This window comes from Plectropomus leopardus, chromosome 16 (assembly GCF_026936395.1).
Source record: "Plectropomus leopardus strain MGB_pleo_1.0 chromosome 16, ASM2693639v1, whole genome shotgun sequence".
Lineage (NCBI taxonomy): Eukaryota > Metazoa > Chordata > Actinopteri > Perciformes > Serranidae > Plectropomus > Plectropomus leopardus.
In genome coordinates, this window is record NC_142191.1 from 20,274 (window position 1) to 47,500 (window position 27,227).

Sequence of the window (27,227 nt, forward strand, 5' to 3'; positions counted from 1 at the left end):
CATCAGCCTCAGAGACGGAGCAACAAAACAAATGCAACTGAACACAACATCCTGCTCCAGATGATAAGAGACAAACTGCAGCCATAATGGGACAGTAACATTTTCTAAATTTCTTTCCTGATGACCGAATGCTCTACATGGGCCAAACAATAACTGCTAATAACTGGATGGAACGCTTGTTTCAATCTGGGACAATTGGAAAGTTTACAGAAGGAGACAGCTGCATGCAGAAGTCCAGTGAGGAATCGTACTGTGTTCTGGAGAGGCAAACCATCCTGTTTGGCTTCAAATTTAAGAAAAAGTATTCATTTACAAACACTAAATTAAATAAATTATGGATCTTTAACCGATCCCTGGAGCTGTGTGAAGTGCCCTCCTGCTTCAAACGCTCCATCATCATCCCGGTCCCCAAAAAGCCCTCCATCACAGGATTTAATGACTACAGGCCCGTCGCTTTGACATCCGTAGTCATGAAATCCTTTGAGAGACTGGTGTTGAGCCACCTGAAGGTCATTACAGGCCCCTTGCTGGATCCCCTGCAGTTTGCCTATCGGGCAAACAGGTCGGCGGATGATGCAGTCAACATGGGACTTCACTACATCCTGCAACACCTCGACACCCCTGGGTCGTATGCAAGGATCCTGTTTGTGGACTTCAGCTCAGCCTTTAACACCATCATCCCCGAAATCCTCCACCACAAGCTCTCCCAGCTCACAGTGCCTGCCTCCACCTGCCAGTGGATCATCAGCTTCCTGACTGAAAGGAGGCAGCAGGTGAGGCTGGGCAGCATCACATCGAGCACCCGGTCCATCAGCACCGGTGCCCCCCAGGGGTGTGTCCTGTCTCCGCTGCTCTTCTCCCTCTACACTAATGACTGCACCTCAGGGGACCCGTCTGTGAAACTCCTGAAGTTCGCGGACGATACCACCGTCATCGGTCTAATCCGGGATGGTGATGAGTCTGCTTACAGACAGGAGGTGGAGCAGCTGGTCCACTGGTGCAGTCTGAACCACCTGGAGCTGAACCCGCTCAAGACTGTGGAGATGACAGTGGACTTCAGGAGAAACCCACCCACACTCTCCCCCCTCACCATCCTCAATAACACAGTGTCTACTGTGGACACTTTTAAGTTTCTGGGAACCACAGTCTCCAGGAACCTGAAGTGGTCCTCCCACATTGACACAGTCCGGAAAAAGGCCCAGCAAAGGTTGTACTTCCTGCGACAGCTCAGGAAGTTTAACCTGCCACAGGAACTGCTGATCATCTTTTACACTGCCATCATTCAGTCTGTCCAGTGCACAGCCATCACTGTCTGGTTTGGATCTGCCACCAGACAGGACAGGATTAGACTGCAACGAACAATCAGAACTGCAGAGAGAATCATTGGGGCCGACCTGCCCTCCATCCAGGACCTTTACCGGTCCAGGATCAGGAAACGGGCAGGCACCATCTCTGCAGACCCATCACACCCCGGTCACAAACTGTTCGAACTCCTCCCCTCTGGAAGGCATTACAGAGCACTGTATGCCAAGACCACCAGACACAATGACAGTTTCTACCCCCAGGCTGTCACTCTGATGAACTGTAAATAGTCAGAGTGTCAGGAGAGAAAAACAAACAAAACAAAACAAAACAAAAACAAGCAAACAAACAAACAAACAAACAAAAAACAACAAATATATATATATATATATATATATATATATATATATATATATATATATATATATATATATATATATATTTATACTACCTCATGCACAGTGGTTTTTGCACTAAACTGTTCATACTGTATATTTTTGAATTACATACTGTACATTTTGTATATATTCTCTATCTCTTCCTTTTGTGAATACAATTACATGTCTATGTCTGTCTTTTTTTCTATTTTTCTTATCCCTAACTTATTTCCCTCCCCTGTACTGTGAGCATTGCCAACCCGGAAAAAATTCCTTGTTCCTCATTTGTTGAACTTGGCCAATAAACGTGATTCTGGATTCTGGATTCTGGATTCAAGGCTTGTTGACAGGGTGGTTTGAAAACTAATAAAGTGCTAAGTTTTATGGCTTTCTGCAGTATAAACCAAATGTAAATGCTGCAGCATTATGAAGTAATGGAGTGATAGCACTGCAGAGATGATATTTATTTGTAGGTCAATGTGGGAGTTGGTGTCGCCCAGGTTCCCTTGTCAAAAAGCCTATGTGATTCTTCCATTGGATTTGGGGATGGGAATAATAGTAATAATAATACATTTTTTATAGATAGCCTTTAATGAGCTCTATAAATATATTACATTGTAGAAAATCTGCTCTGTGGCAAACACAACATTTATGATACTTGTCACTTGCATGCTTTGTTCAGCAAGATAATCTTCACAAATGAACACAGCTTTCAGGACTATTGAAGCCTCAGTTCAACAGCCAGTAGCAAAAAATGTTCTAAATGTTCACATCAGTGACATGACATAACATCTCCACCACGGTGAGGCTGTAAAGCCGTGTTCGGCCTGAGGACGTTCTGTAGTCTCATTTAGTCACTTGGTAGCAACTGTTTTTTTTTTTTAAAGACAAATGATTCAGCAGGATGCAGGATTCCTGCAGCTTAAGGCAAGGTTGATTTAAGACATTTAAATGCTGACCAGTTTTACAATAACCAAAACTGAAGGACAAATTTAATTTGCACAAATGTTTATTGTGACATAAAACATTACTTTTTTGTCCGGTGAAAAAGTACAATAATCTACATCAAATATAAAATTAAAAAAAAACTACTTTTTAGAGTAAAACATATCATATCATCATAAAAGTATCTATTTGGTTAAGAAGTGGGGAATGTTTGGCATTTCTGGTTGGTTTTCTTAGTGATTTTGTGGTATTCACTCTGCATTTCTGATTCCACTGCTTGGATTCCCATCATGATGAGATTAAGAAGAGGAATTTATTAAATTATTTAACAAAAAAATAAATTGATTTCACCAATTATTTTTAGAATTTGCAATACAATGATAGAAGAAAACAATTAATAAAATCCTACTTACCATGTCTGAGACTTATGTAAGACTAATTTTAGTCAATTTAATGCCAATTAAGGCCTTATTTTTAGATTAAGGAATTTGATGCCTTTGAAGACTTTTTAAGATTGTGCGGGAACCCTAAATAAAAGCTTCAGTTCACAGTGAGGGATGTACTGACAAATTTTATGTCGCAGAGCAAAACCTGAAAGTCTCTTCAGCTTGCGTTAACCACAGACCTTATGTCAGACATCTAAATAAAAACCCATTTCAATAAGTGCAAAAATGTGAACTAATTTCCAAGTTTTAGGACTCATTCCTGCAGCACTCTGTGGGGACACACCTGACATACTGATATTTTGACTTTTACTGAAACTTGCATTATATTTGATGAAAAAAGTTGGGTGTTTTTGCAATAAATGATGAAATAAAAGAGCTCTGTGCTGGACCTGTTGCTTTTTACAACACTGTGCATCCACTTTTTTCATTAAAAGCTTATTCAAAACAAATCACACACATAAAAGCTGATTTTCTCACTGCTCGTGGTACTGAGCTGTGCAATGAGCCACGCTGAGGTTTACTGATCTCCACCACTCCAGAACATTTGTCATAAACATCATTTCACTTGTGGTGCTAAGATCATAAAAGCATGAAAACCATAATAAGATTCGTCAGGATAATTTACAGAACTCACTATCAACAGACTCCAGTGGGAACAATCACTGTTGACTTTTCAAAATGCCAAATTTGATTATTTAAGCACCACAAGTGAAATTGTGTTTACCGTTGTTGTGTTTAAGTGTTGGTGGGCGTTCTCAAAACCCAGCTGTATAAAACCCAAACTATGTGAAAGCCCAGACACCACAAGGGAAAATGTTAAAAAAAAAAAAAAAAGTAATTTGGAAGAACTGACCATTCAGGTAATGATATCATCCTGGCAGCTGCAGCGAATGTTGTTTTTCACGCTGCGATTGTGAAAACAAAGCTATTGGACGTCATAGAATAAAAAATAAAAATAAATACAAACAGGATTTTTCAGTGGAACAAAATGCCGTGGCCATAAATGACGGCCTGTATGATTGCTAAACTTACCAAAGCAGTTTGGCTCTAATGTCCCTGTTGGGTTATTTATCCTCAAGCCACCGACCATCGGCGCACAGTTTGAACGTCCGATCTGCCACATGAAGGGAAGTTCAAACTTTGAAGGAGAGAGTGTAAACTCAAGGAAGTAAATTATATATTACTGCCACCAAGTTTTGAAATCTAACAACATGGGTTTGTCAAGAACGTTTGTTTGGACAGTTTAAAGCTTCAAGACATTTTGAGAGATATTTCGAACAATAATTCGGTGAGCATCGATCTCCTCAGGTGTTTCAGCTTTCAGTACAATGTACATTATAATATATGTACATATCATGAGAAAAATCTCTAATTTGGTTTAACCCTTTGAAACCTGGAGCAACTTCCCTTTTCTTGTGCTGCTTTCAGAATGCCTTTCACAAGTATTTAACCCTTTGACCTCTGAGCAAATTAGTGCAATTTCTTCCAAAAACATGGGAAAAAGACAATGAGCAACTTGATGAGAAATGTCCCACAAATAGTAAGAAATTAGTAATTTAGATTTTTTTTAAACCAGGGAAAAATGTCTGGGCAAAAAGATATATTCATAATTATCATTAGTTGTTAATTAGTGAAAAGCACTTCTCTATGTCTTGTTTGCCTTGTTTTTCAAACTTTCTTTTTCTCTTTTTTTCCCCACTAATTTTCAGGTTATTGTCTTGAACCTTTTATTAATTTCTTGCTAATTATTATTTCATTTCCTCTCTCATCGCTCACTGGCTTCCTTCAGTGTTTTTGACAGAAATAAAGCCAATTAGCTCTGATTTTAAAGGGTTCACCTGCTGTGGCCAAATACTACTACTACTACTACTACTACTAATAATAATAATAATAATAATAATAATAATAACAACAACAACTGATCATTTGTTTCAGTTTAAATACAGTTATGGTGGCAATTTGTCATTTTTACACTTTTTGTCTTGGTAATAAATGTCTCACAAACTGCAAGAAATTGGTATTGCATTATTGCATTAGCATTTTTGAAAGGCTAGGGAGAAAAAGACTAAAGCTAGAAAAAAACTATATTTCTATATTTGACAGCAATCAAGCCAATGTGCTCAGGTATCAAAGGGTTACTAGTTTCACCAAAAAGCATCTTGATCAACTGCTCTGCAGCTTTCATGTGAAAGACGAACTTTTAATTTTTTTTTTAATTGTATTCTGTTCGGTTGTGCACTTTCTGTGGCCATGACTCGTTTGTCAACGAGGTGGAGAGGGTGCGCCTTGGCAGCGCGGGGAGCCACAGAGGGTTCGGGTTTGTATGTACAGTCTCGCGGACCCTTCCAGGACCCTGTTAAGGCATGAACAAAAGCAACCATCCGGACACATTATCACACTACAGAGTAAGGCACATAGAATAGATAGATCATCGGTATTTACACGGGATATGGCTGCACAAACACTTCCAACAAACATCACAGTATTAAAAAACACCAAAGCATAACAGCCGACTTTTTAACTACCACAACCTGTTCCCCCTTGTTATCTCTGCTCTCTGCTCTTTCTTCTCAGATTGGCTGCCAGGTCAGCTGATTTTGACATTTGATATGATATATGATACAGTAGAATCGCATCTACGTTCTGTGACCACTCCATAGCTTTCAGATGCCCCTAATTATCCAGGAGAAACTGGGATTTTAAACCTTAATGTACAGCTTTGATTATCTTAACTTGATCTCTGGGTTGTTAGCAGTTTGTTGCAGCAAGTTCACACTTTGCTTTTTACACATTCTGCATGAAAAGGCAGATTTTAGACAACTGGCACAAACTTTCACACAAAGCAACGACAACATGTTAAAATGGAGACTCTGGCTTACATTGTGTAGCTGTACTGCTTACCTGGGTACTAAGGAAAACTGTGTCACCTAATTAGTAGGCTTGGCTGGTATTATGGTATTGCGAGCCCGTTCATATTCATGATATTCATTTGTCAAATACCGCCGCTTTTGCAGGGCTGTCGGAGTAACATCCCAACACCAAAAGCCACCTTTTGTGTCCACATGATACACCGCTTGATAACATCAGCTGAGAATGCTGTCTAACAGAACCATTCGTGGGGTTATAATACACCGCCGGATGGCGCCTGCCGCGGCAGCATGATACGCAGATGGGCAGCATTGGTTAAAAGCGCAGCTGGACAAAACCTGCCGCGTCCACATGATATGCCACTGGATGGCGTCAGCTTGAAATGCAGCCAGTAACAATGTAATATAATGAGCTTGAAGGTCCCTTTAGGGCGGGCAGGAGGGGTGATGGATGGATCCAACAAACCCCAGACTTTCATGCAGGAATCCAGTGTTGTCTTCCATCTGATTGTGATGTTTTTTTCCTCCACCTTTCCATGTGCCTCCTTCCCCTAATCCTGACCATCCATGCCAGCATGTGTGTTTGCTGACATCCCAGCGTTGGTTGCCATGTGTTGTTGCTGCCTAAACATAACCACGTGCACCTAGAGTGTAATATATAGATGCTGAAGTCCACTGACAAAGAGGCAACATGTGACGAATTGGGATGAGGATGTATTGAGATATGGAGACAAATGTATGTATGCTTATCAGTCTAAATTAAAATGACTGTTAAACTGGGGCTCCTTTCTGGGAAAAAAGGAACATGAAGACACACAATTACAGTTATGGGGAACAGGAAATGCGATTCACAGCTCCAGGGGCCGGGAAGGATGGTTGGAAGGATGCAGAAGTGAGAGGCAGGAGAGAGAAAACTGGATGTTCAAGAACGTGTTTTGCTGCAATGAAAAGCCAGAAAGGTTCTACAGTGTTGTTCAGGCTGTTTCAGAAGCCCGCAGGGTTCTACACGTCCTCAATAACATACTTCAGAACTCCAAAATCCATCCTGTCTGGCTGAGGCCGGAGAAGAGATCCAGAAAGACTGAAGAGGTTCCAGAACAGAAAGACTCTGAACTGTCGAGGCTGTCAGAGAGTTCGAGCATGTTGGTTCAGGGTGTGTCAGAATGCTGAAGGGTTCTACGATTCTCTTTAAGAGTCTTTAGAGTCTTTATGTCCATCCTTTCTGGCTGAGGCTGGAGAAGAGATCCAGAAAGACTGAAGAGTTTCCAGAGCACAAAGGAATCTGGACTGTTGAGGCCATCAGAAAGCTCCGGGCTGTTAGGAGTAGTTCAGGAACACAAAATGTTCCAAAGTTTTGTGGGCAGTTCCAGAACCAAAGCAAAGCCTTAAATAACATCACGGATAGTCCCAGAAAAGCGAGTCGGCTTCAGTGTTGCACTTCATACTGGACCCTTAAACAGAAACCTCCTCTGTCCCTGTAGCCGCTAGGATGGTGAAGTTGTGATCCAATACAGGCGGGGAAGTTCCACTGAGGACAGCTCTAAAACCTGGTGCTATGGGAGAAGCTGTCAGACAGGATGATGTTCTTGTAGAAGTTGTCGGAGCGCGTGGAGCAGTAACCTTTGACCTTGTCGATCATCTGGCTGACGGGGAGGATGGAGGAGGAAGAGTTGGGCTCCGCCTCTGAGGAGGAGGAGCATGAGGACACGCACTTTGGGCTGGTCTGGCTGGAGTAACATTTATCTGCAACCAGGGAGAAAAAATAGAAAGGGACACAGTTAGTGTCAAAGGACCTTGTAATAATTATTAAAAAGTTAAGGTTGAGAATCATTCAGGACGTCTGTCACAGTGACCACGCTTACATGCACACAAATACTCTGCCATTACAAATGTTACGGGTCCTGTTAATGCATGTTCTGTTTGGATACTCCAAATTAGGCTTTATTCTGTTTCTATTAAACATTTTCTGATTGAGATGTGTGGAACAAGCTGATCATATTCAGGTTTTAGGGAGCATCCCTTAGACATGAATGCGCATTACGAATATGTGTCTCAATCAGGGTTTTAACTGCAGTTTGTGACACACGGCCTCTCTCTTACCATCAGCTTTGTGCCTCTTTTTCTAGAATTTGAGGACGTCTCTATGATTTTAGGGCGTTTCTAGCATTTTAGGACATTATAAGCTAGGACCTTTGTCGGGAGGTGTTGGGGATCCTCCACTGGCTCCTTTTTTGATCAACAAGCTCTCTATTTTTTTTAAGATTATTTTTTCGGGGGCATTTTCCCTTTATTTATAGGACAGTGTGAGAGAGACAGGAAAGGTGGGAGAGAAAAGGGGAAATGACATGCAGCACAGGGCCTCAGGCTGGACTCAAACCCGGACCGCTGCAGAAACCTCAGGCACACGGGGAGCACACTCTAGCCAGTGAGCTAGAGGTCGCCCCAACAAGCTCTATATTGATGCTGTTTTATGCACTCTGGCACCTTATGGATACTAAAAGGTCAAAAACAATTCACATGGTCAATCACTTTATTTTTACTGTCAATTAGAAACAGGTTGAGGGGTACCTGAGACCCTATTGGGGGCCAGATTTGGCCCACAGGCTGTGAGTTGAGTATTACTGGTATAACAAGTCCACCACTAATAGGAAAACTTTGGAAAAATCCTATTTTCATGCAAAAAAGCAAGATAGTGCAGGTGGCTACAGGCGTTCAACTCTTCCATATTCTGACGTGATGAACGACGTGTTAATCAGAGTGCACAGCTGCATATAAACAGAAATATTAGTGGAATATTAATTTTTATTTGCCATGTCAACTTGATAGAAATATTGTCTTTTTCAGAATAAGGGGAAACATTAATATTTTGGGGCTTTCTTACAGTGCATGTAAATGTATTCAATGTGTGGTGGAGACAGGATTACAGCTTTAACAGAGGTAGCATGTTTTAAGACCCGTTCTACACATTAACACACAGAAGAGAAATTTATAATTATTTTACAGCCAAAAAAACATGACAAAGCTTAAGTTACAGTTGCATGAGAACAGTAAAGTGTGAGTGTGGGCAAAATGGAGAGCAAATGGTCAAAGACTAACCTAATTTTTCTCATCATATATCCACGTTATGGACAGAGATGTGCAGTGATATCTGGCACCGTCTGTGTAAAAGTAAACAATCCAAAGAAGAGCATCCATGGTGGCCTTCAGCCAAGACTAAACATCTCTAAATGTGTTATTCAAAAAAACAGCTAAAAGGGTTTATCAATGTCTGTCTGACACAGTTATCAAACTCCAGTTAAACTCAACATCATATTCAACATCAGGAAAAGTTGTGTGGAGTTTGGACTGAGTGCAGCAGAATGCAAGAGAATTCCCACCAATGGCATACGCCGAGCGGCCAGTCAGACCAGAGACGATAAACGAAACTGAGAGTGCCAGACAAAGAGGAGGAGGAGAGCCAGCATTACGGCGAGGCGGACTCGACTTGGATCGAGAGCTGCCCTCTACCAAGCCTCCTTCTGGTTAATGTCCGGTCGCAGGAGAATAAAGTGGATGAGATGCGATTGAGGCTCACTCAGCACTGGGAAATCAGAGACTGTTCTGCGCACATCTTCACAGAGACATGGTTAATCCCTGACCCTGGACCTTGTTAAGAGCCATAAGGACACAAGACTCTGATGCAAATTCAAAAAATGCACCGCAGGAATTGAATGATGCCACCAGCAGCAACATGCCCAAACAACTGGATGGAATCTTCACAGTAGCTGCTTATTGTAATCAACTCATCCTTCAACTCCAAAGATATAACCGCATCAAGAACAAATGAAAATCTACCGAACTAATAAATCTATCGTCTACCTTCTTCCAAAGTCCCATACTGAGCTACCATGACAACACATTCTCGTCACATGTTGCCCTCTTTGTCACTGGACTCCTGGGCTACATATTATGCTCTATAAGATTTAAATCATGTTGGCTTTAAGATACATTTGGGATGCAATCAGAATTATTCACTCTCACTGCAGCTGTCTCCTAATTTTGAGCAGATGTCAATGAATGAAAAAATACACCACTTGATGAGCATTTAGATGCTTTTCACAAGTACTGCCTCTTTTGAAAGTTGAGCAAATTTTTGATATTTTTTTTAAAATAAAGTTTTCATGTATTGTATAAAAGGCAATGAGCAGCTTGGCAGGAAATGTCCAGGGAAAAATGTCCAGATTTGTTTTTTATTATTCTAGAATTATATATTTAAAATTATGTTACAGAAAAAAATACACATACATGTACTTTAATTGTACTTGTTATTTATTTTTTTAGACTTCATTTTTTATGTTTATTTTCAGAAAATATTTTTCGGTCATGTCTTGTTAAGTTGCTTGTTGCCTTCTTCCCATGTTTGTGAACGAAATCAGGCCGACTTGCTGAGGTTTCAAAGGGTTAATGGCACTTAGTGGTTGTTTTTACCATCTGTACCTTTGATTCTCTATTTCCTTTTTTTTTTTTTTTTTTTACATATAGTCACAGTGTGGCGTTAACCTCTGACTTTGAGCAGAATAACTGATGCTCTTCCCAGGCAATCTGGTCATGGTCTACTGTTTCTTCTTTTTCCTCGTTAAGTGAGGTTGGACGGTTTGGCGTTTTTCCTTCTCCTGTCCTTGTGATATCAGGACCTCAGAGCCCGACAAGTACAACAGCCAGGCAGCATGAAGCCACGTTGGGTCACATCCAGGCTTAACAACAGCAGCTCTATTCATAACAGCATATTTTGACTTAATTTTCCACTTGATCCCGAGATCACATAGCTGGAGACGTGTTTTGGTTGAACTTCAGAGAAGAGGACAGGAAGCACATGCGGAGATGGCTGGTACATCATCAACATGCAGCGAGGCAACTGATGAGAATTTGGAAAAGCTGAACCGATCTGTTTAGAAAGACTGTAGGAGACTTGTTCTGGGTCCTGGTTGCGCTGATGCCGTAATCGTGCTTGACGCAACCCTCTACTGCCTTTATTATGAGCCACGCCTCCACTATCAATATACGCATGGGATTCTTATCAATGCCCACAATATTATCAGAGAGTGCATTTAGTGATTTTACAGCTATAGTTATTGTAATGTGACATGCATCTGTCTCCATTATTGCTGTGTACCCCCCTTCTCTTTCCTTTTTGCCATGATTGTATTTCAGTTGTTATTTACGACATCTATTACATGTCTGTCCGTCCTGAAGAGGGATCCCTCATCATCCTCTGCCGCTCTTCCTGAGTTCTTCCCCTTTTTTTTCCCGTTACAGGGGTTCTTTTTCGGGAGTTTTTCCTCGGGTGATGTGAGGGTCTAAGGGCAGAGGGATGTCGTACGCTGTAAAGCCCTCTGAGGCAAACCATGTTTTGGAAAAATGGGCTTTATAAATTAAATTGACTTGACTTGACAATTCTTTCCCAGTTGCTCTCTGTCTTTTTTCTCCATGTTTTCAAAAAAGATCAAATCAAATTTTCAGGTTTCAAAGAGCTAAGAAATGACAGAGTAATATTATCAGTGCTGATCTGAGCACATGCTAAATGTCCTGCGGACCTCGTTACTACAGTGTCATTGTGTATTGTTGTACTTTATTTTTCCCATATTTTGCATGTTGTCTATCTTTTTTCTGTTTTTGTTGATTTATGTGATCTGTTCATTATTGGTTGTTTTGTAAACATAAAAACAATAAATATTTTTGTGCATAGAAAAAATGTCCTGTGGACCGTTCGGACTGCTTGGTTGGAACTACTTGTTGTGTAATCAGAGTTTTACAGCTTGGAACTTTTTTATGGAAACTGAGCCAAAGCAATCAGGCTAAACTTGTGTAATGTGTGCCAAAGAAAGCACGTACTGTCCGTGTTCTGGCGCTGAGGTGCCATCACAGCGTTTATAATCCAGCGAGCCTCTGACTCATCCTGTAACTGGTGCCAGAATAAACTCAAGAGAAATAAAGTAGTCATGTCGTGTTGCTTAACATGCAGCAGTGATTCCCATCGTCTCCTCCAAACACTGTCTCTGTGCATCAGGAAGCGGCGGCGGTGGGAGATCATTGACTGCTGGAGGCGTCCAAAGACACGACTCCACCGATTCCTGCATAACTGGACACTCGAGGCGTGTTCTGACAGCGCTGATTATGGCCCGACACGGCCCAGAAAAATAAAATCCTGCGTTCAGCGCCGGAGAGATGATACGACCCAAAACATGTCGTCTGTTTCTGCTGGACACTCTGAAGTCACAGCCACAAAAATACAGGTCGTTTTATATTCAATAGTTTGAGTTGAGTAATTTTTAAGCCTTTAAAACCTTGATGGACATCAGTTTTCTTGTGCAGTGTTTGGACCCAATTCACAAGCTATTTAACTCCTTGAAACTGAGCAACTTGGTTTGACTTCTTTCAAAAAACATGGGAAAAAGGCAATGAGCAACTTCACAAGAAATGTCCCACAAACTGTGAGAAATTAGTAAAAGCTGACAAGAAAATGACCTAAAAATTAGTTTTAAAAAGACCCTTTTACTAAAAGGCCATTCTGTGGGTGAAGTGTTTTTGAGATGATCTTAACTTAAACGTTCCCAGCTGGGTGAAACAGGGGATCTCTGGCTGCTGATGAGGACGATTAACAGCGATGATTTTTTTTGACAGAAGTGTCCTGGTGTCCAGATGACCAAAGCAGCACATAAAAAGTGGCCTCCAGCCACAATGAAATGTTTCAAGGCTCCTTTTGTCAGGACACAAAGCTGGAATCGAGAACAACAGACAAAAAGCAGATTTCCTCAAAAGACGTCCAGTTGTTCTGTGTGAAGACGCTGAACTCTTCCTCAGTAGAGGCAGTTACTGGAAGGTATAGACCGTCATCGAAAAACATGCTGTGACAAATCTGGCAGCCTGCTGATAAAACATTTACACTGAGTGTGAATGTTAGTATTGTACTTTACATGCTGTCAGCATCCAGTGAGCCTCCTCACAGACGTTAAAAAACTGTGGAAAGCTGGACACTAAAATCTGGATGGTTTGGTTTGTATCAGATCACAGTGTGTTTGTGTTCTCACATTGTTGCATTCAGCCAAACGCTGCTGACCATCAGTCCTAACCGTGTCTGTCAGTTAGTTTTACACAATAAACAGATTTTCAAGAATGAATGTTTCCTCCTCGGTCCATCTGGAGTCAGAGGACTGCATCACTTCACCAGCAGCAGCAGCGAGACCGCAGCTTACAGTCTGATATTATATTATATATATTTCTACACTTGTCTTTTGCAGTTCAGCCTCTCTACTAAAACATTTTAGCATGGTAGAAGTATTTTGTTGTCAGGATATTTAGTTAGTCAACGGTCTTGGCTCCAAAATAACAACAATCAGTGCAATCAATGAAAAAATGATCACGTTATTGAGCAGCAGAGCTAGTCAAGTTACTCAAAAATATAATTTACTGCTGATTGAAAAAGTAATCCCACTACTTCACAAGTCCTTGTGGGACCTTGGAGGGTGACTGAGGTGCAAGCTCCCCTTTCTTTTTATTGATCTCTTTATTTAGGATATTTTAAAATACTATTTTATTTTTTAATTTGTTTATTTTTATTCAGATATTTTTAACTTTTTTTTTTCTTTTTGAAGTGTTATTATATTCACTATTATGTACATGCAATATAATATATATCCCTCATATCATTATCCACATCCTATATTTTCCTCTGAGTATTATTTGCTCAGTCTGTCTTCTCTCTGAGAGAAGTCTGTGAGACGCTGCATCTAAAGACATGTATACATGACTGTCCTCAGCAACAGCTCACAGCAGAGTCAAATCACCACTTTGCTTATCAACAACAGTGAGAACACCATGCTGCCTGATCATTTTCTGTATGTTTGCTGTAACGGCTGCAGTGTTAAACCACGGGGTTAATGATTTACGTACCATAACTGCATGGTCAGTTCAGGAAAGATCATGGTTGCGGTAAGCAAATGTATGCTTGTTACAACTTGAAATATGCACTTGATGTAAACTCAGTATGTACGTTTATTCATGTCCGCAAGTTAGAATATCTGAACGTTGATTTTTGGTTTCATATGGGACTGTCTTCTGAACTGACGTCCTGTGTTTGTTTGACCCGTCTGATCGCCGCTCTCATGGGCATTTTACTGCGTCACCTGACTTCTTTGCTCGCATCATAATCAATAAATCCACAAAAGGTTGCAACCAACAAAAATCATGAATATGGGTCGCAGTAAGCTGCCTGAACAGACGACTGACAAATCTCAAGAAAACAACTGAAAAGGTTAGCTGAGAAAGTTTAAGGTGAGAAAGCATTTTAAAAAATGCTGATTATTGTGAAGATGAGATTTTGATCCCTCAGACCGCAGCCCTTACATTCACAGAGTTTAAAGGAATATCAAAAATATCCGTTTTTTAACTGTTTGAGCGAGTGCTAAAGATCTGCAGGTGTTGTGCAGAAATGAGCGGGAACGGTTCGTTCTGTAACTGCTGGACTGAAATCTAGTGTTGGATCCAGAATCATCAGTTCCCCGATGTTCTCATTATGTGTCTGTGTTTTACAGTCTGGACACGTCTCTGCCTATAACCTCCACGAGCTGATGAAATGCTGCTCACACTCTGCAGTCTGAGCACAGCGGAGGTTTCTGATCCGTCTGAAACACAAACCTGAACCTCAGAGCACCTCAGCTGCAGCCAGAGACCCACACAGGAAACAGGAAACTCCACGCAGATGTCAAGCGCTTGGCTGAGGGGCGGAGTGACGACTGAAGAGCAGCCGAGCGGCGGAGGATCAGCCAGAGTTCATGACAGTGAGTCTCAACTTACAGCATGTGGGCCAAATCAGGTGGCCCCTGATAGGGCCCCTGGTGGCCCCCCAACCATTTTCTAATTCCCAATAAAAATAAAGTGATTGACACTGTGAATTGTTTTTGCCCTTTTAGTGTCCATAAGGTACCAGAATGCATAAAACTGCGTCAAAATAGATCCCAAACACCCTCCGACAGAGGAGACAGCTAAGACACTAATGTCCTGAAATCATAGAAATATTCTAAAATCTGAGAAACATCCTCAAAAAGGATAGGATAAATTAACTTCAGGGAGAAAGTAAAAAAAAATCTATATATATTTGTTTAAATGTGCTGCTTGGATTGTGCAGATAAATGTGTCATGAAATGTGAAAAAAGACAATTTCATCCATTACACACACACACACACACACACACACACACACACACACACACACACGCACACACGCACGCACGCACACACGCACACGCGCGCACACACACACACACACACAAACACACACTGCAGCCCACGGGCCTGTGTGTGATCCACAGTGATCAACAGGGCAGGATTTCGCTGTTGTTGAGTTGTTAGTTGACATCTGAGTGAGACAGAAGCTGTGAGGGACATCAGGACTCTGTCCTGTGTCTGACAAACAGAGCGGAAACTTTATATCATTAATAACTGAGAAGTCTAAAGGATCGTTAAAATGATGAGAAGCTGCCGGTGACACAGATGCCATGTTATCAACATTTTTAACCGTGTGCGTCTCTTTGCTTCAGTTTTGCTCTTCCTGTTGAGTGAGGGACGACAGCGAGCGTCCTTAAGCATGCCATGTTTCATTAATAACATCCAGATCCAAATGTGTCCGACAGTATGTGTCCACAGACGGCTGGAAATGTGATAATCCAACGATTACCGGTATTTCTGTTCTGACAGTTTTCTGACTGTGATAAGTGGTATTATTTTGGCAATTTTTACTTTGGCTAGCCTGCGGTTTGGTAGGCATGTTTTCTTTTAAAAAAAACAAAAAAACAGTCTAACCGCCGTTACTGCACTGTTACTCTGCTGTTACTGCACTGTTACTGCAATGTTACTCTGCTGTTGCTCTGCTGTTACTCTACTGTTACTGTGCTGTTACTGTGCTATTACTGCACTGTTACTCTGCTGTTACTCTGCTGTTACTGCACTGTTGCTGCACTGTTACTCTGCTGTTGCTCTGCTGTTACTCTGCTATTACTGTGCTGTTACCGCGCTGTTACTCTGCTGTTACTCTGCTGTTACTGCGCTGTTACTCTGCTGTTGCTCTGCTGTTACTGTGCTGTTACTGTGCTGTTACTCTGCTGTTACTCTGCTGTTGCTCTGCTGTTACTCTGCTGTTACTGTGCTGTTACTCTGCTGTTACTCTACTGTTACTGTGCTGTTACTGTGCTGTTACTCTGCTGTCACTCTGCTGTCACTCTGCTGTTACTGTGCTGTTACTCTGCTGTTACTCTGCTGTTACTGTGCTGTTACTCTGCTGTTACTGTGCTGTTACTGTGCTGTTACTCTGCTGTTACTCTGCTGTTACTGCACTGTTACTGCGCTGTTGCTCTGCTGTTGCTCTGCTGTTACTCTGCTGTTACTCTGCTGTTACTGTGCTGTTACTCTGCTGTTACTCTGCTGTTGCTCTGCTGTTACTCTGCTGTTACTCTGCTGTTACTCTGCTGTTACTGTGCTGTTACTCTGCTGTTACTGTGCTGTTGCCCTGCTGTTACTCTGCTGTTACTCTGCTGTTACTGTGCTGTTGCTCTGCTGTTACTCTGCTGTTACTCTGCTGTTACTGCACTGTTACTGTACTGTTACTGTGCTGTTACTCTGCTGTTATTCTACTGTTACTGTGTTGTTACTCTGCTGTTACTGTGCTGTTACTCTGCTGTCACTCTGCTGTTACTCTGCTGTTACTGTGCTGTTGCCCTGCTGTTACTCTGCTGTTACTCTGCTGTTACTGTGCTGTTACTGTACTGTTACTGTGCTGTTACTCTGCTGTTATTCTACTGTTACTGTGCTGTTACTGTGCTGTTACTCTGCTGTTACTCTGCTGTTACTCTGCTCTGATTAAAAACGTTACAGGGGGCAGATGTTAGCTGGGAGGCAGTCGATTGTGGCGTGCAATCAGCCATGACGGGAGGTTGGTCGACCCCGCAGTCGGTCATGGCGTGAAGTCGGTCGTTGTGTGCAGTTGGTCGTTGATTGCAGGCAACTGTGGCGTGCAGTCAGTTGCGACGTGCGGTCAGGTGTGGCAGTCAGGTGTGGTGTGCAGTCGGGTGTGCTGGCGGTCAGGTGTGGTGTACTGGCGGTCAGGTGTGGTGTGCTGGTGGTCAGGTGTGGTGTGCTGGTGGTCAGGTGTGGTGTACTGGTGGTCAGGTGTGGCGTGCTGGTGGTCAGGTGTGGCGTGCTGGCGGTCAGGTGTGGTGTGCTGGCGGTCAGGTGTGGCGTGCTGGTGGTCAGGTGTGGCGTGCTGGCGGTCAGGTGTGGCGTGCTGGCGGTCAGTTGTGGTGTGCTGGCAGTCAGGTGTGGGGATCAGGTGTGGCGTGCAGTTGGGTGTGGCGTGTGGTCAAGTGTGGCATGCAGTCGTGGCGTGCTTGTTTCTGCACCCTGGGGCACTCTGGGTGGGCGGAGCTGCAAGTTTTAGTGGTGGGTCAATAGCTACAGGTGGACCTCCTCCCACTCAGTGTGTCTCAGACTGGGAACAAGATGGCTTGAACTGGTATGACATCACAGTGACCAGCCAATCACAACACACAGTGGTTGCTTTCCCAAAATGTCTGACAGCAAAGTTTTTGTTTTCTTCTTCTTGTCTGATTAAATTTGATCCACTTTGAGCTCAACACATTTTGGGAAACGCAGAGCGAATCACTCGATGCTGGAAGCAAGGGGGTCAATCAGCCAATCAGCTTCAGCGTTACCTGTCGGCGCTCCTCTCCTGCTATTGGTTGGAAGAAGAACTCTCTACACACCAAACACAGAGGCACAAACACGAGCGTCAGCACATCATCCAGAGACAAACTCAGAGACAAACTCAGAGACAAACTCAGAGACAAACTCAGAGACAAACATGTCACACACTTTTACAACAAAAACACTTTTTACAGCTTTAAATTAATTATCTCAGACTTTTTACATTCACTCAACACATATTTTTCTCCCAAATTCTGGACAAAAATGTGTTAAAATCCGTGTTTGTGAGCAATTCTACTTTCCCAAGAATATCCATCCACCTGACAGGTGTGTCTCTGAAAACTGCAGCCACGTCACCTGATGTCACTTATAAGGAAAGGAAAGGAAAATCATCTGGAAAAAGTGCTTAAAAATTTCATTGATCCATTATGGAATTACAATGATTTTAAATGTATTTTTTGCTGAGTTTTCTCTTTTTTTCCTTATACAGTATCCCTAGCTTTTAAAAAATCATTTTCTAAATCTGCGGTATTGTGATGGTCACATTTTCAGAGTTTAACCGTCCTCAGACACACCTGTGCAGTCATCATAGTGAGGAGGAACAGAATACAAGTCACCAAGTCACAAATTTAAGACACAAAATATCAAAATCACGTCTCATTTCAAGCGTCTCCAAAGATAAACTCTAGTTTCGGGTGGAAGATGATGATTCTGAGCATCAGATGTTTTGTTTTTTGAGTTTTTAAATACGATGTGTGGTGTAGTTTGACATGAATTAAAGAGCCGGACTGATGTTTGTTGCAGAGCAGTAAAGTCAGAAAGCCTGCGTGCTGCTGTGTTTCCTCACAGAGAGATCGACTCCAGACGAGCTGTCGAAACGCTCCAACCTGCTGCTGCTGCACAGAAACCGAACTTCAGATCAGCTCTCCTGTTTCTATTTCAACACATCAAACTTTATTCCCAACCTTTACGGCCTCCACCTCCCTCCATCTCCAACTCATAACTCATCTTTACAAATAATCCTCTCTGCAGCCTCCAGATGTGTGTGTGTGTGTGTGTGTGTGTGTGTGTGTGTGTGTCTCACCTGTGGTGCTGTGTCTCTTGGTGAAGGGGTTGAGTGTTGCTTTGGCTTTGGAGGTCCAGTTGGCGGCGCTGCTGGAGCCGAAGGAGCTGGAGGACAAAGACTTTCCCAGGTTGTCTGAGCTCACCTTCTTAGTGTTGTTGGTGGCCGTCTTACTCCAGTCTGCAGCCGCAACACACACACACACACACACACACACACACACACACACACACACACACACACACACACACCCATATGGCATTATTTTATTTGACTTTTTTCTTTCAAATTTGTTTTGGCGATTTAAAGAAAATATTTTGGCTTTTTTTTCTTTTAAATTTTTGGCAATAATAAAGAAAACTTTACGGCAATATTTTGGATGATTTTTAAACAAACGCTCTTTTTGTTTCATCACAAATGTTTGGCAATTTTTAGCAAGGCATGTCTTCTTTAAAAAATTCCCCCAAATGACACACTCTGTCAGCCAAAAACTGTAAAAATAGAAATTATTGTTGAAAATATCATGTGTTAATTTACAGGTTTGTGAAACAGATTTCCAGAACTTTTCCAAAACTTTCAGGAAATATTTAGTTTTTCTAAACTCTTCTCTATGAGACGCAAAGCTGCAGAGACAAAGGTTTTATTTTTTAATAAAGTTCTCTGCTGCTGCTGCTGCTGCTGTGGGAACCTGACAGGACTCCTGGAGACACATTGGATGGACAGAGAGACAGAGGGACAGAGGGACAAGTACCTGAGTTGTCAGACAGCCTGAAGCGTCCACAGCAGATGTGTCTTCTCCACTGTTTCTGGACGTTTTCTTTCAGGGCACAGTGGAAGACAAAAATGAAGAGACCTGAGGACAGAGAACAACAGAGGGACAGACAGACAGAGACAATCACTCAGACAGACAGAGACAATCACACACTGTTTTACAGTTGAAACCTTTTAAACATTTGTGTCTTCATCAGTCATTGTTTAACTCAATTTCTGTCCGCCCCGTCCTCATGGTGTTTGGACAGACGGTCTGTGTGTCCAAACACGATGAGGACAGACGGTCTGTGTGTCCAAACACCATGAGGACACATAATCTGTGTGTCCAAACACCACACCACTGTCCTCAGAGGACCTACTATGTCCTCTGCTACTGTAAAACTAATCTGTGCGTGTCGCTGTGTGAACTCTGTGTGACCTCTGTGTGACCTCTGTGTGACCTGAGGTGACTTCTGTGTGACATCTGTGAGACCTGAGGTGACCTCTGAGGTGACCTCTGTGTGACCTCTGTGTGACCTGAGGTGACCCCTGAGGTGACCTCTGTGTGACCTCTGTGTGACCTGAGGTGACCTCTGTGTGACCTCTGTGTGACCTCTGTGTGACCTGAGGTGACCCCTGAGGTGACCTCTGAGGTGACCTCTGTGTGACCTCTGTGTGACCTGAGATGACCTCTGTGTGACCTCTGTGTGACCTCTGTGTGATCTGAGGTGACCCCTGAGGTTACCTTGCAGGGAGTTGAAGATGGCGAACAGGTACATGAAGGCGAGGTTAACGGGCCCCCAGGCGAACAGAGCGAAGCCCCATGTCATCCCCAAAAGGAAGGTGAGACTGATGACGCTACGCAGGTTCCTGAGCACCTGAAGAAGAAGAAGAAGAGTTAGAGGAAGAAGGAGGAGGAGGAGGAGGAGGGGGAGGAGGAGAAGCATGGATGTATTATAAATCTGGATACAGCCGTGGGGGCGGGGCCTCGTTCACTCCTATGAGAGCTGCTCAGTGACGCATGAAGTAGAGAAAACTCTTTTTCCGCGTTTACAAAAGTATAAAATACCCAGATCTACTGGCCCATAGAGCAGCGTGGAAGTGATTAACGACAGCCGAACGTTCAAGTGTACCCGAGTGTACCCGAGCACTGACTCCGACTCACTGGCTCGCTCACACAGATGACCCGACTGCTCGAAGCGAAGTGATTTTTGGAGAAATCATGTCCAATTTCTTTTTTACACACACACACACACAAATTAAAATTTTTGGATTTGGAATAAAAATCAATAAAAATTTGGTTAAAAAGATGGTGTTGGACATTGTGTTGAAGTGCTTCTTGTATTTTATATTTGGTTTGGTGTTTTTTAAAGAAAACACATGTTCAGTTTTTTCTCTGTGTCTGTTCGTGTTTCAGCGAGTCACAGCGGCGCAGACTTCAGCAGCGGTCGGAGAGCTGTTTCCTCCCGCCGTGACCGTGATGAGGTGGCGGTGAGCATGTACCTCTTCTCGCAGCGTGCGGTTGCTGCGCTTGCCATTGCGGCCGCAGATCTGCAGCATCACCACGATGAACATGGCCACATTGAGCAGAAATACCAGACAGAAGTAACCCACGCAGGTGACGTAGAAGACCACCGAGTTCTGGATCCAGCAGCTGGGGACAGAGGACACGTCAAGTCAAGTCAAGTCAAGTCAAGTCAAGTCAAGTCAAGTCAAGTCAATCTTCTTTATAAAAATAAGAGTCATGACCTCACTGACACTCTCCGACTCTTTTTTTCTGTGCTAATTTGAATATTTTTAGGAACTATATTCTTGAATTTGAATGTTTTTGTGCCAAAATAGAAACGTAATTATAGAGACGTGGTATTTTTCCATGAGATCATCTTCCTGTTAGTGTAGAGAAGTTTATGGTTCAACTGAAATGTATTTCTTCCTTTGTTCTTATGTAACATTGTGGGAACGTTTTATAAAAACATTCTCTGATCTGTCACCATTCAACATCACCAAAACATGCTGAAGCTGAAACAATACATCTTATTAAACCTCACAGGAACATTATTAGAAATGATAAACATCCTTAAAACGTTCTCTGAACGTTAGCTGAAAAGGTTTTCTTTAAAACATTAGTGGAACTTTACGGGCCACAATATGAGAGTAAGTTCATTTAAAATTCAGAAAAAATCATTTTCAGACACTGTAAAACACAGTTAGATACAAAAATGTACAAAGACCAAAATGCATGTTGTGTTTTTAAAGACGTTCCCTTGAATCTGGACATAGGGTTAGTTGAACAGAGCGCTGCAGGAGAAGCTTGTCGTCTTTTTGACCGTGCGACCGAGTGTGATTTAAACGTTTCTCAGTGAAGGTTTTAAACTGGATTTAATCTCACGTCAGTCATGTCAGACTGAAGTCTCTGCGTCCACACCTCTCTGTGGCTATCTGACATTCAGAGGGAACATCACTGCAGTAACATTAGCAAGCATTTTGGAAATGTTCCCTGCAAGCTAGGCGGGTTGCTCAGATTTCAAAGGGTGAAAAGTGAAGACTTTAAATTGGTCCTGCAGTGTGGCCTCTCTCTGTGTTCTGTATATCCTGTGAAATACTCAGCAGTACATGTCACAAATACTCAATTATGATAATTTTTGTATTCTCTCTCCGTATCAAAGTTCTACTTACAACTCGGAGGATCCGTCTCCTGACTCAGCTTTGCCGTACTCCTGCAGGCCGTATGAGCTTTTATCCACCGCGACTACGATGCCCACCAGCACTGCAGGGAGACCTGCAACCAAACACAGCGCCCGTCACTCTCTGCATCACCTCAGACTCACACTCCACTCTTGGTTTTTAGGGTTTTGGTCCTGTGTCGGCCCTCACTCACCCCAGCCCACCACGCAGAACTTGAGGATGTATCTGCGGATGTAGGTGTTGAAGACTTTGACCAGAGCGATGTACATGTGGATGGACTCCAGCCCCATCCAGGTGAAGGAGGTCAGCAGGAAGTAGTGCAGGAAGACGGCCACCGACAGGCACAGCCAGTCCGTCTCCAGACTGGCCAACCAGCCGTCCAGCAGGAAGACCATGTTGAGGAGCAGCAGCGACGTGCTGAGGTTCATCAGGATCTTGGAGGGGTAGTCGCGCCGCAGTTTTCTGATCGAAGGAGAGAAGATTGAAAACAAGAAATGAGGCTGTAATGTCATCCGACTGAAAACTTGATTTGCTCATTCTGCCCGAGCGTCGCAGGCTACAGCCCTGAATCATTTATTAATTCATTTACTGACAGAAAACAAACAAATAATACATAAATATATTGTATGGGGGTCCCCAAAGCTACAAATATTTGTCCTTGAGCTTCTCTGAGTGACAAAAACAATTTCATGTAAAATAAATATCTCAAAATAAACACCAAAAAATAAATTAATTAATTGCATTTTTTTAAAATAATGACCAAAAATGTTTACAGAAAAAAACCCACAATTTTTAAAGAGAAAATGCAAAATGTTTTCAAGAAAAATAAAACAAATTGTCAAAGGTTATTAAAAATCACCAAAAATATTGAAGAAAACAAATTGCTAAAAATGTCAAAAGAAAAACATTGCCAAAAGCTTTCATAATTTACTCACTCGAAGGCGATGTAGGTGAGCAGCGTGGCGGCAGAGAAGATGGCGGAGATGCCGCAGCCGATGTAGGTGATGAAGGTCAAGACCTTGTTGTTCTGGGGGTCGATGTGCGGTGAGGCTCCAGAGATGTCCTGCAGACAGAGACACACAGGGGACAATGAGATCCCGTCCTGCTCAGCTCGGGTGTCAGAGCGCATCACCAAGAAAAGACGAAAAACAGAAACGATGACATGAGCCAAAGAAAAACTGAACTTTACCACCAATGTTCATATGGTCGTGATTCATGTTATTAATGCAGGGAGACTCGACTCGCTCTGTTTGGGGGCATTTCTTGGATTTTAGGACATTTCTAGGATTTTAGGACATTGGGGTCTTAGCTGTGTCCTCTGTCAGGGGTGTGAGGGCTCTATTTTGATGCTGTTTTATGTCTCTGGCACCTTATGGACACTAAAAGGACAAAAACAATTCACAGTGTCAATCACTTTATTGTGACTTAGAAAATGGTTGGGGGGCCCCCAGGTTTGGCCCACTGGCCGTAAGTTGAGTATCGCAGACTGAAAAGACAAAAAAAAAAAAAAAGTTACTCTTGAACTTTATATCAGCATCAACTTTGGCTCCAGTATAATAATAATAATAATAATAATAATAATAATAATAATAATTAGATACTAATAGAAGTACTGACATCTCTCATAGAAGTAAAAATACTACAATGTTGAAATACTCTGATACAAGTAAAAGCCCTGCATTCAAATGTTACTTTAGTAAAGATAAGCATCAAAATATACTTGAAGTACCAGAAGTATAAGTTCTCGTTACGCAGAATTTGTCCCATTTCAAAATTAAATATATTATAGAACTGGGTTATAACTGCTGGTACATCAGTGTGCTCAAAACTTAATCGTTGCAGCTGGTAAAGGTGGAGCTCATTTTAATTACCTTTTTAACTGCTGGGCTGCTTAATCTTATTTAATACTTTATAATTTATCATCTGATAATATTTTGTTTTAATGATCACAGTCTGTAAAGTAACTAAAGCTGTTAAATAAATATAGTGGACGACAAGTGGAAAGTAGCTGAAAAAAGAAATATTCAAGTAAAGTACAAGTACTTAAGTAAATGTACTTAATTACATTCCACTGCTGTCTAAGTATATTACTATTACTTAACTACTTTTGTTGTAACTGGTTGCGGAGGAGCTCATTTTAAATACTTTATAATATGATATTTTAGAAACTGGTATGTTCTCTGTGTAAAATTTTAATCTAAAAAGTAATTATCACTTTCAGATAAATAAGAAAGTACAATATTTTCTTATTACATGTGGTGGAGTACAAGTATGAAGTGCATTAAAATGGAAATACTCAAGTAAAATACATCAAAATTGTATAGTACTTGAGTAAATGTACTTTTCATCACTAAACAAAAGCTTGAATTTTATAAAAACACAAGAAGACATTGAGCAGCTTGAGAAGAAGTGGTCCGAAAATTAGTCAAAAAATTTGTAAAAAGAACAAAACAATTTGCCAAAACAAAACAAAGAAAAGACTTTCACGTGTTTTTGAATGGAATTAAATCACTTTGCTGAGGACATCTGAACTTCAAGGAGTTAAAAAGCACGCTCAGCATCCTGACGTCTGCAACTCTTCATTCAACACGTTTTCTTAAAACACCTAAAATCAAACCGAAGTCTGGTGTGAACTTTAAACAATTTCCAATTAAAAGACAATTTTATAACCAGACTTTTTAAAAAATGTTTTCATCCTGTTCCAGCTGTCGGCACTAAACTTTATTTAACTTCAACTACCTGACCTGTGATTTTAAAACGCAGCACACGCACACGCACGCACACACACACACGGCCTCACCATGAGGATGCCAAAGTGCGTCAGGTGGTCACACAGACAGACGGTTTTGTTGCTGCTGGATTCTCGGGACGCTCTGCAGCCGTCACTGTTCCAGCCTCCAGCTCCACCTGGTGGCAGCACAGGGGAGTTACTGCACGCTCCCATCAGCACCAAACCAGAAAGAAGAAAACAAAAAAACCCATCGGCTGAACGACAGACACACTCACTGTTCATGCTGAAGTCCCAGAACATGCAGACTGGATTCAGGTTGGGCTGAGAGATGAGACAAGAAGAAAAGAAAGACATTCATCATCTTCTCTCATCACAGATATACATTTCTAAGATGATCTTTGTTTTCTTCACAGCAAAATGTACTGTGCAAATTAACTTTTTAAATAAGAAACTACATCAGTTCAAGTTACAGGGAAATACACAAAAATAAGAATATTAAATGTTAATATGTAAAAAAATAAGAATAAAAGATATTATATATAATATAATATATAATAATAATTAAGAAAATACACAAAATAAAACTTGCCATAAAATGACAGAAAGCTACAATCAAAATTATAATGAAAAAAAACCCAAAACATTTAAATAAAGAAAATTAAAGGAAAAATAAGAAGACGGAAAAAAAGAAAGAAGAAAGAAGAAGAAAGAAGTAAATAAACAAAAATGAAAGTCAGAATAAAATGAAATGAAAACAGAAAAGTAACAATTAAGATAAAAAATAAATAACACAGTCAAAATAGAAAAACAGAAGAATTAAAAGAAGAAGAAAAAAATAATGAAAATAGTAAAGAAAAACTAAAATAAAAGTTAGAAAATAAGAAAATAACTTTTTTTAAAACATCTTGTTTGCTCGGATCAAGCATCAAACAGTGAGGTTGCAGATCGCAGCAGACTGAAACTTGTCCCATGTGCGCAATTAAATTTTACAGTTCATTATTTTTTCTTTTATATAATATTTGAAAAAAAAAATCATTTGGCATCACCAATTTTGAATATTTTGTGTGTCCATCATAACAAATCCAAATATAAATCCATTCAGTTACAGGTTGCTATGCAACACGAAATGCTCTGTACACTAAAGGAAACATACTTATTAAAGTTTACATTTCTGCCCAAAGATTCCCATGAGGCCAAAACACTGGACCTTGATGAAAGACGACAACACTGCAATGTAAACGCACACACACACACACACACACACACACACACACACACACACACACACACACACACACACACACACACACACAGGTCCAGCTGTACCTGCTCAGACAGGTGAGCAATGTGGATCTCCACCGGCTCCGGCAGGTCGCTGATGGAGAAGTTGCCCACACTGCTGGCCACCACGTAGCTGTTCAGAGAGCGACCGTCCTGCTCTTTCTGAACAAACAAACAAACGTCATAGTTTTTAGCCTCATCTCATCATGTCACAGACAGGTTCAACAAAACCAACCAGCAGGTGAGATGTTTGACGTGTTTCAGGTGTTTGAGGTCTCACCTGGAAGAGGTTTGTGCTGCTGAAGAACAGGAAGTTGATCCTGGACAGAGACGATCTGTCGGCGTCACTCAGAGAGACACTGGACAGCAGAGACGCAGGAAGAGTCACCTGAGCTAAAGGGTTAATCCTCTCCGACTCAAAATCCACCTGAGAGAAGAGGAGGAGGAGCAGGAGCAAGAGGAGGAGCAAGAGGAGGGGGAGCAAGAGGAGGAGGAGGAGGAGGAGGAAGAGTAAGAAGAGGAGGAGCAGCAAGAGGAGGAGGAGGAGCAAGAGGAGGAGGAGGAGGAGGAGGAGGAGGAAGAGGAAGAGGAGGAGGAGCAGGAGGAGGAGGAGGAGGAGGAGGAGGAGGAGGAGCAAGAGGAGAAGGAGCAGGAGAAGGAGGAGCAAGAGGAGGAGCAAGAGGAGGAGCAAGAGGAGGAGGAGCAGGAGGAGGAGGAGCAAGAGGAGGAGGAGGAGGAGGAAGAGCAAGAGGAGGAGGAGCAGGAGGAGGAGGAGCAAGAGGAAGACGAAGAAATGATCAACTCAAACAAACTTCACAACTTCAAAATAAAAGCCCATAAAGGAGTGAATAATCAGTAATGCAGGAGAGTTTACCTGTGTGTGGGTGGAGTTACCTTTGTGTGGGTGGAGTTACTTGTGTGTGGGTAGAGTTACCTGTGTGCTGGTAAAGCTACCTGTGTGTAGGTGGTTACCTGTGTGTGGGTGCACTTAAATGTGTGTTTGTGTGTTGTCACCTGTGTGTAGATGGAGTTACCTGTGCGTGGGTG

At 41.9% G+C, this 27,227-nt stretch overlaps 1 protein-coding gene across 1 annotated transcript in view; it reads right to left on the minus strand.

Moving 5' to 3' along the window:
- Nucleotides 1-2,670: 2,670 nt before the first annotated feature.
- adgrg6 (adhesion G protein-coupled receptor G6) overlaps nt 2,671-27,227 on the minus strand; it is a 99,521-nt gene continuing 74,964 nt past the window's right edge. The window contains exons 22-33 of the mRNA XM_088089028.1: nt 26,461-26,607; nt 26,226-26,342; nt 25,175-25,220; nt 24,969-25,075; nt 23,104-23,231; nt 22,362-22,630; nt 22,160-22,262; nt 20,987-21,137; nt 20,229-20,361; nt 19,485-19,586; nt 18,755-18,913; nt 2,671-7,680 (exon numbers count right to left, since the gene is read on the minus strand). Coding sequence (XP_087945154.1) covers nt 7,478-7,680; nt 18,755-18,913; nt 19,485-19,586; nt 20,229-20,361; nt 20,987-21,137; nt 22,160-22,262; nt 22,362-22,630; nt 23,104-23,231; nt 24,969-25,075; nt 25,175-25,220; nt 26,226-26,342; nt 26,461-26,607 — 1,665 coding nt within the window. The 3' untranslated portion in view covers nt 2,671-7,477. The remainder of the gene's footprint in view (nt 7,681-18,754; nt 18,914-19,484; nt 19,587-20,228; nt 20,362-20,986; nt 21,138-22,159; nt 22,263-22,361; nt 22,631-23,103; nt 23,232-24,968; nt 25,076-25,174; nt 25,221-26,225; nt 26,343-26,460; nt 26,608-27,227) is intronic.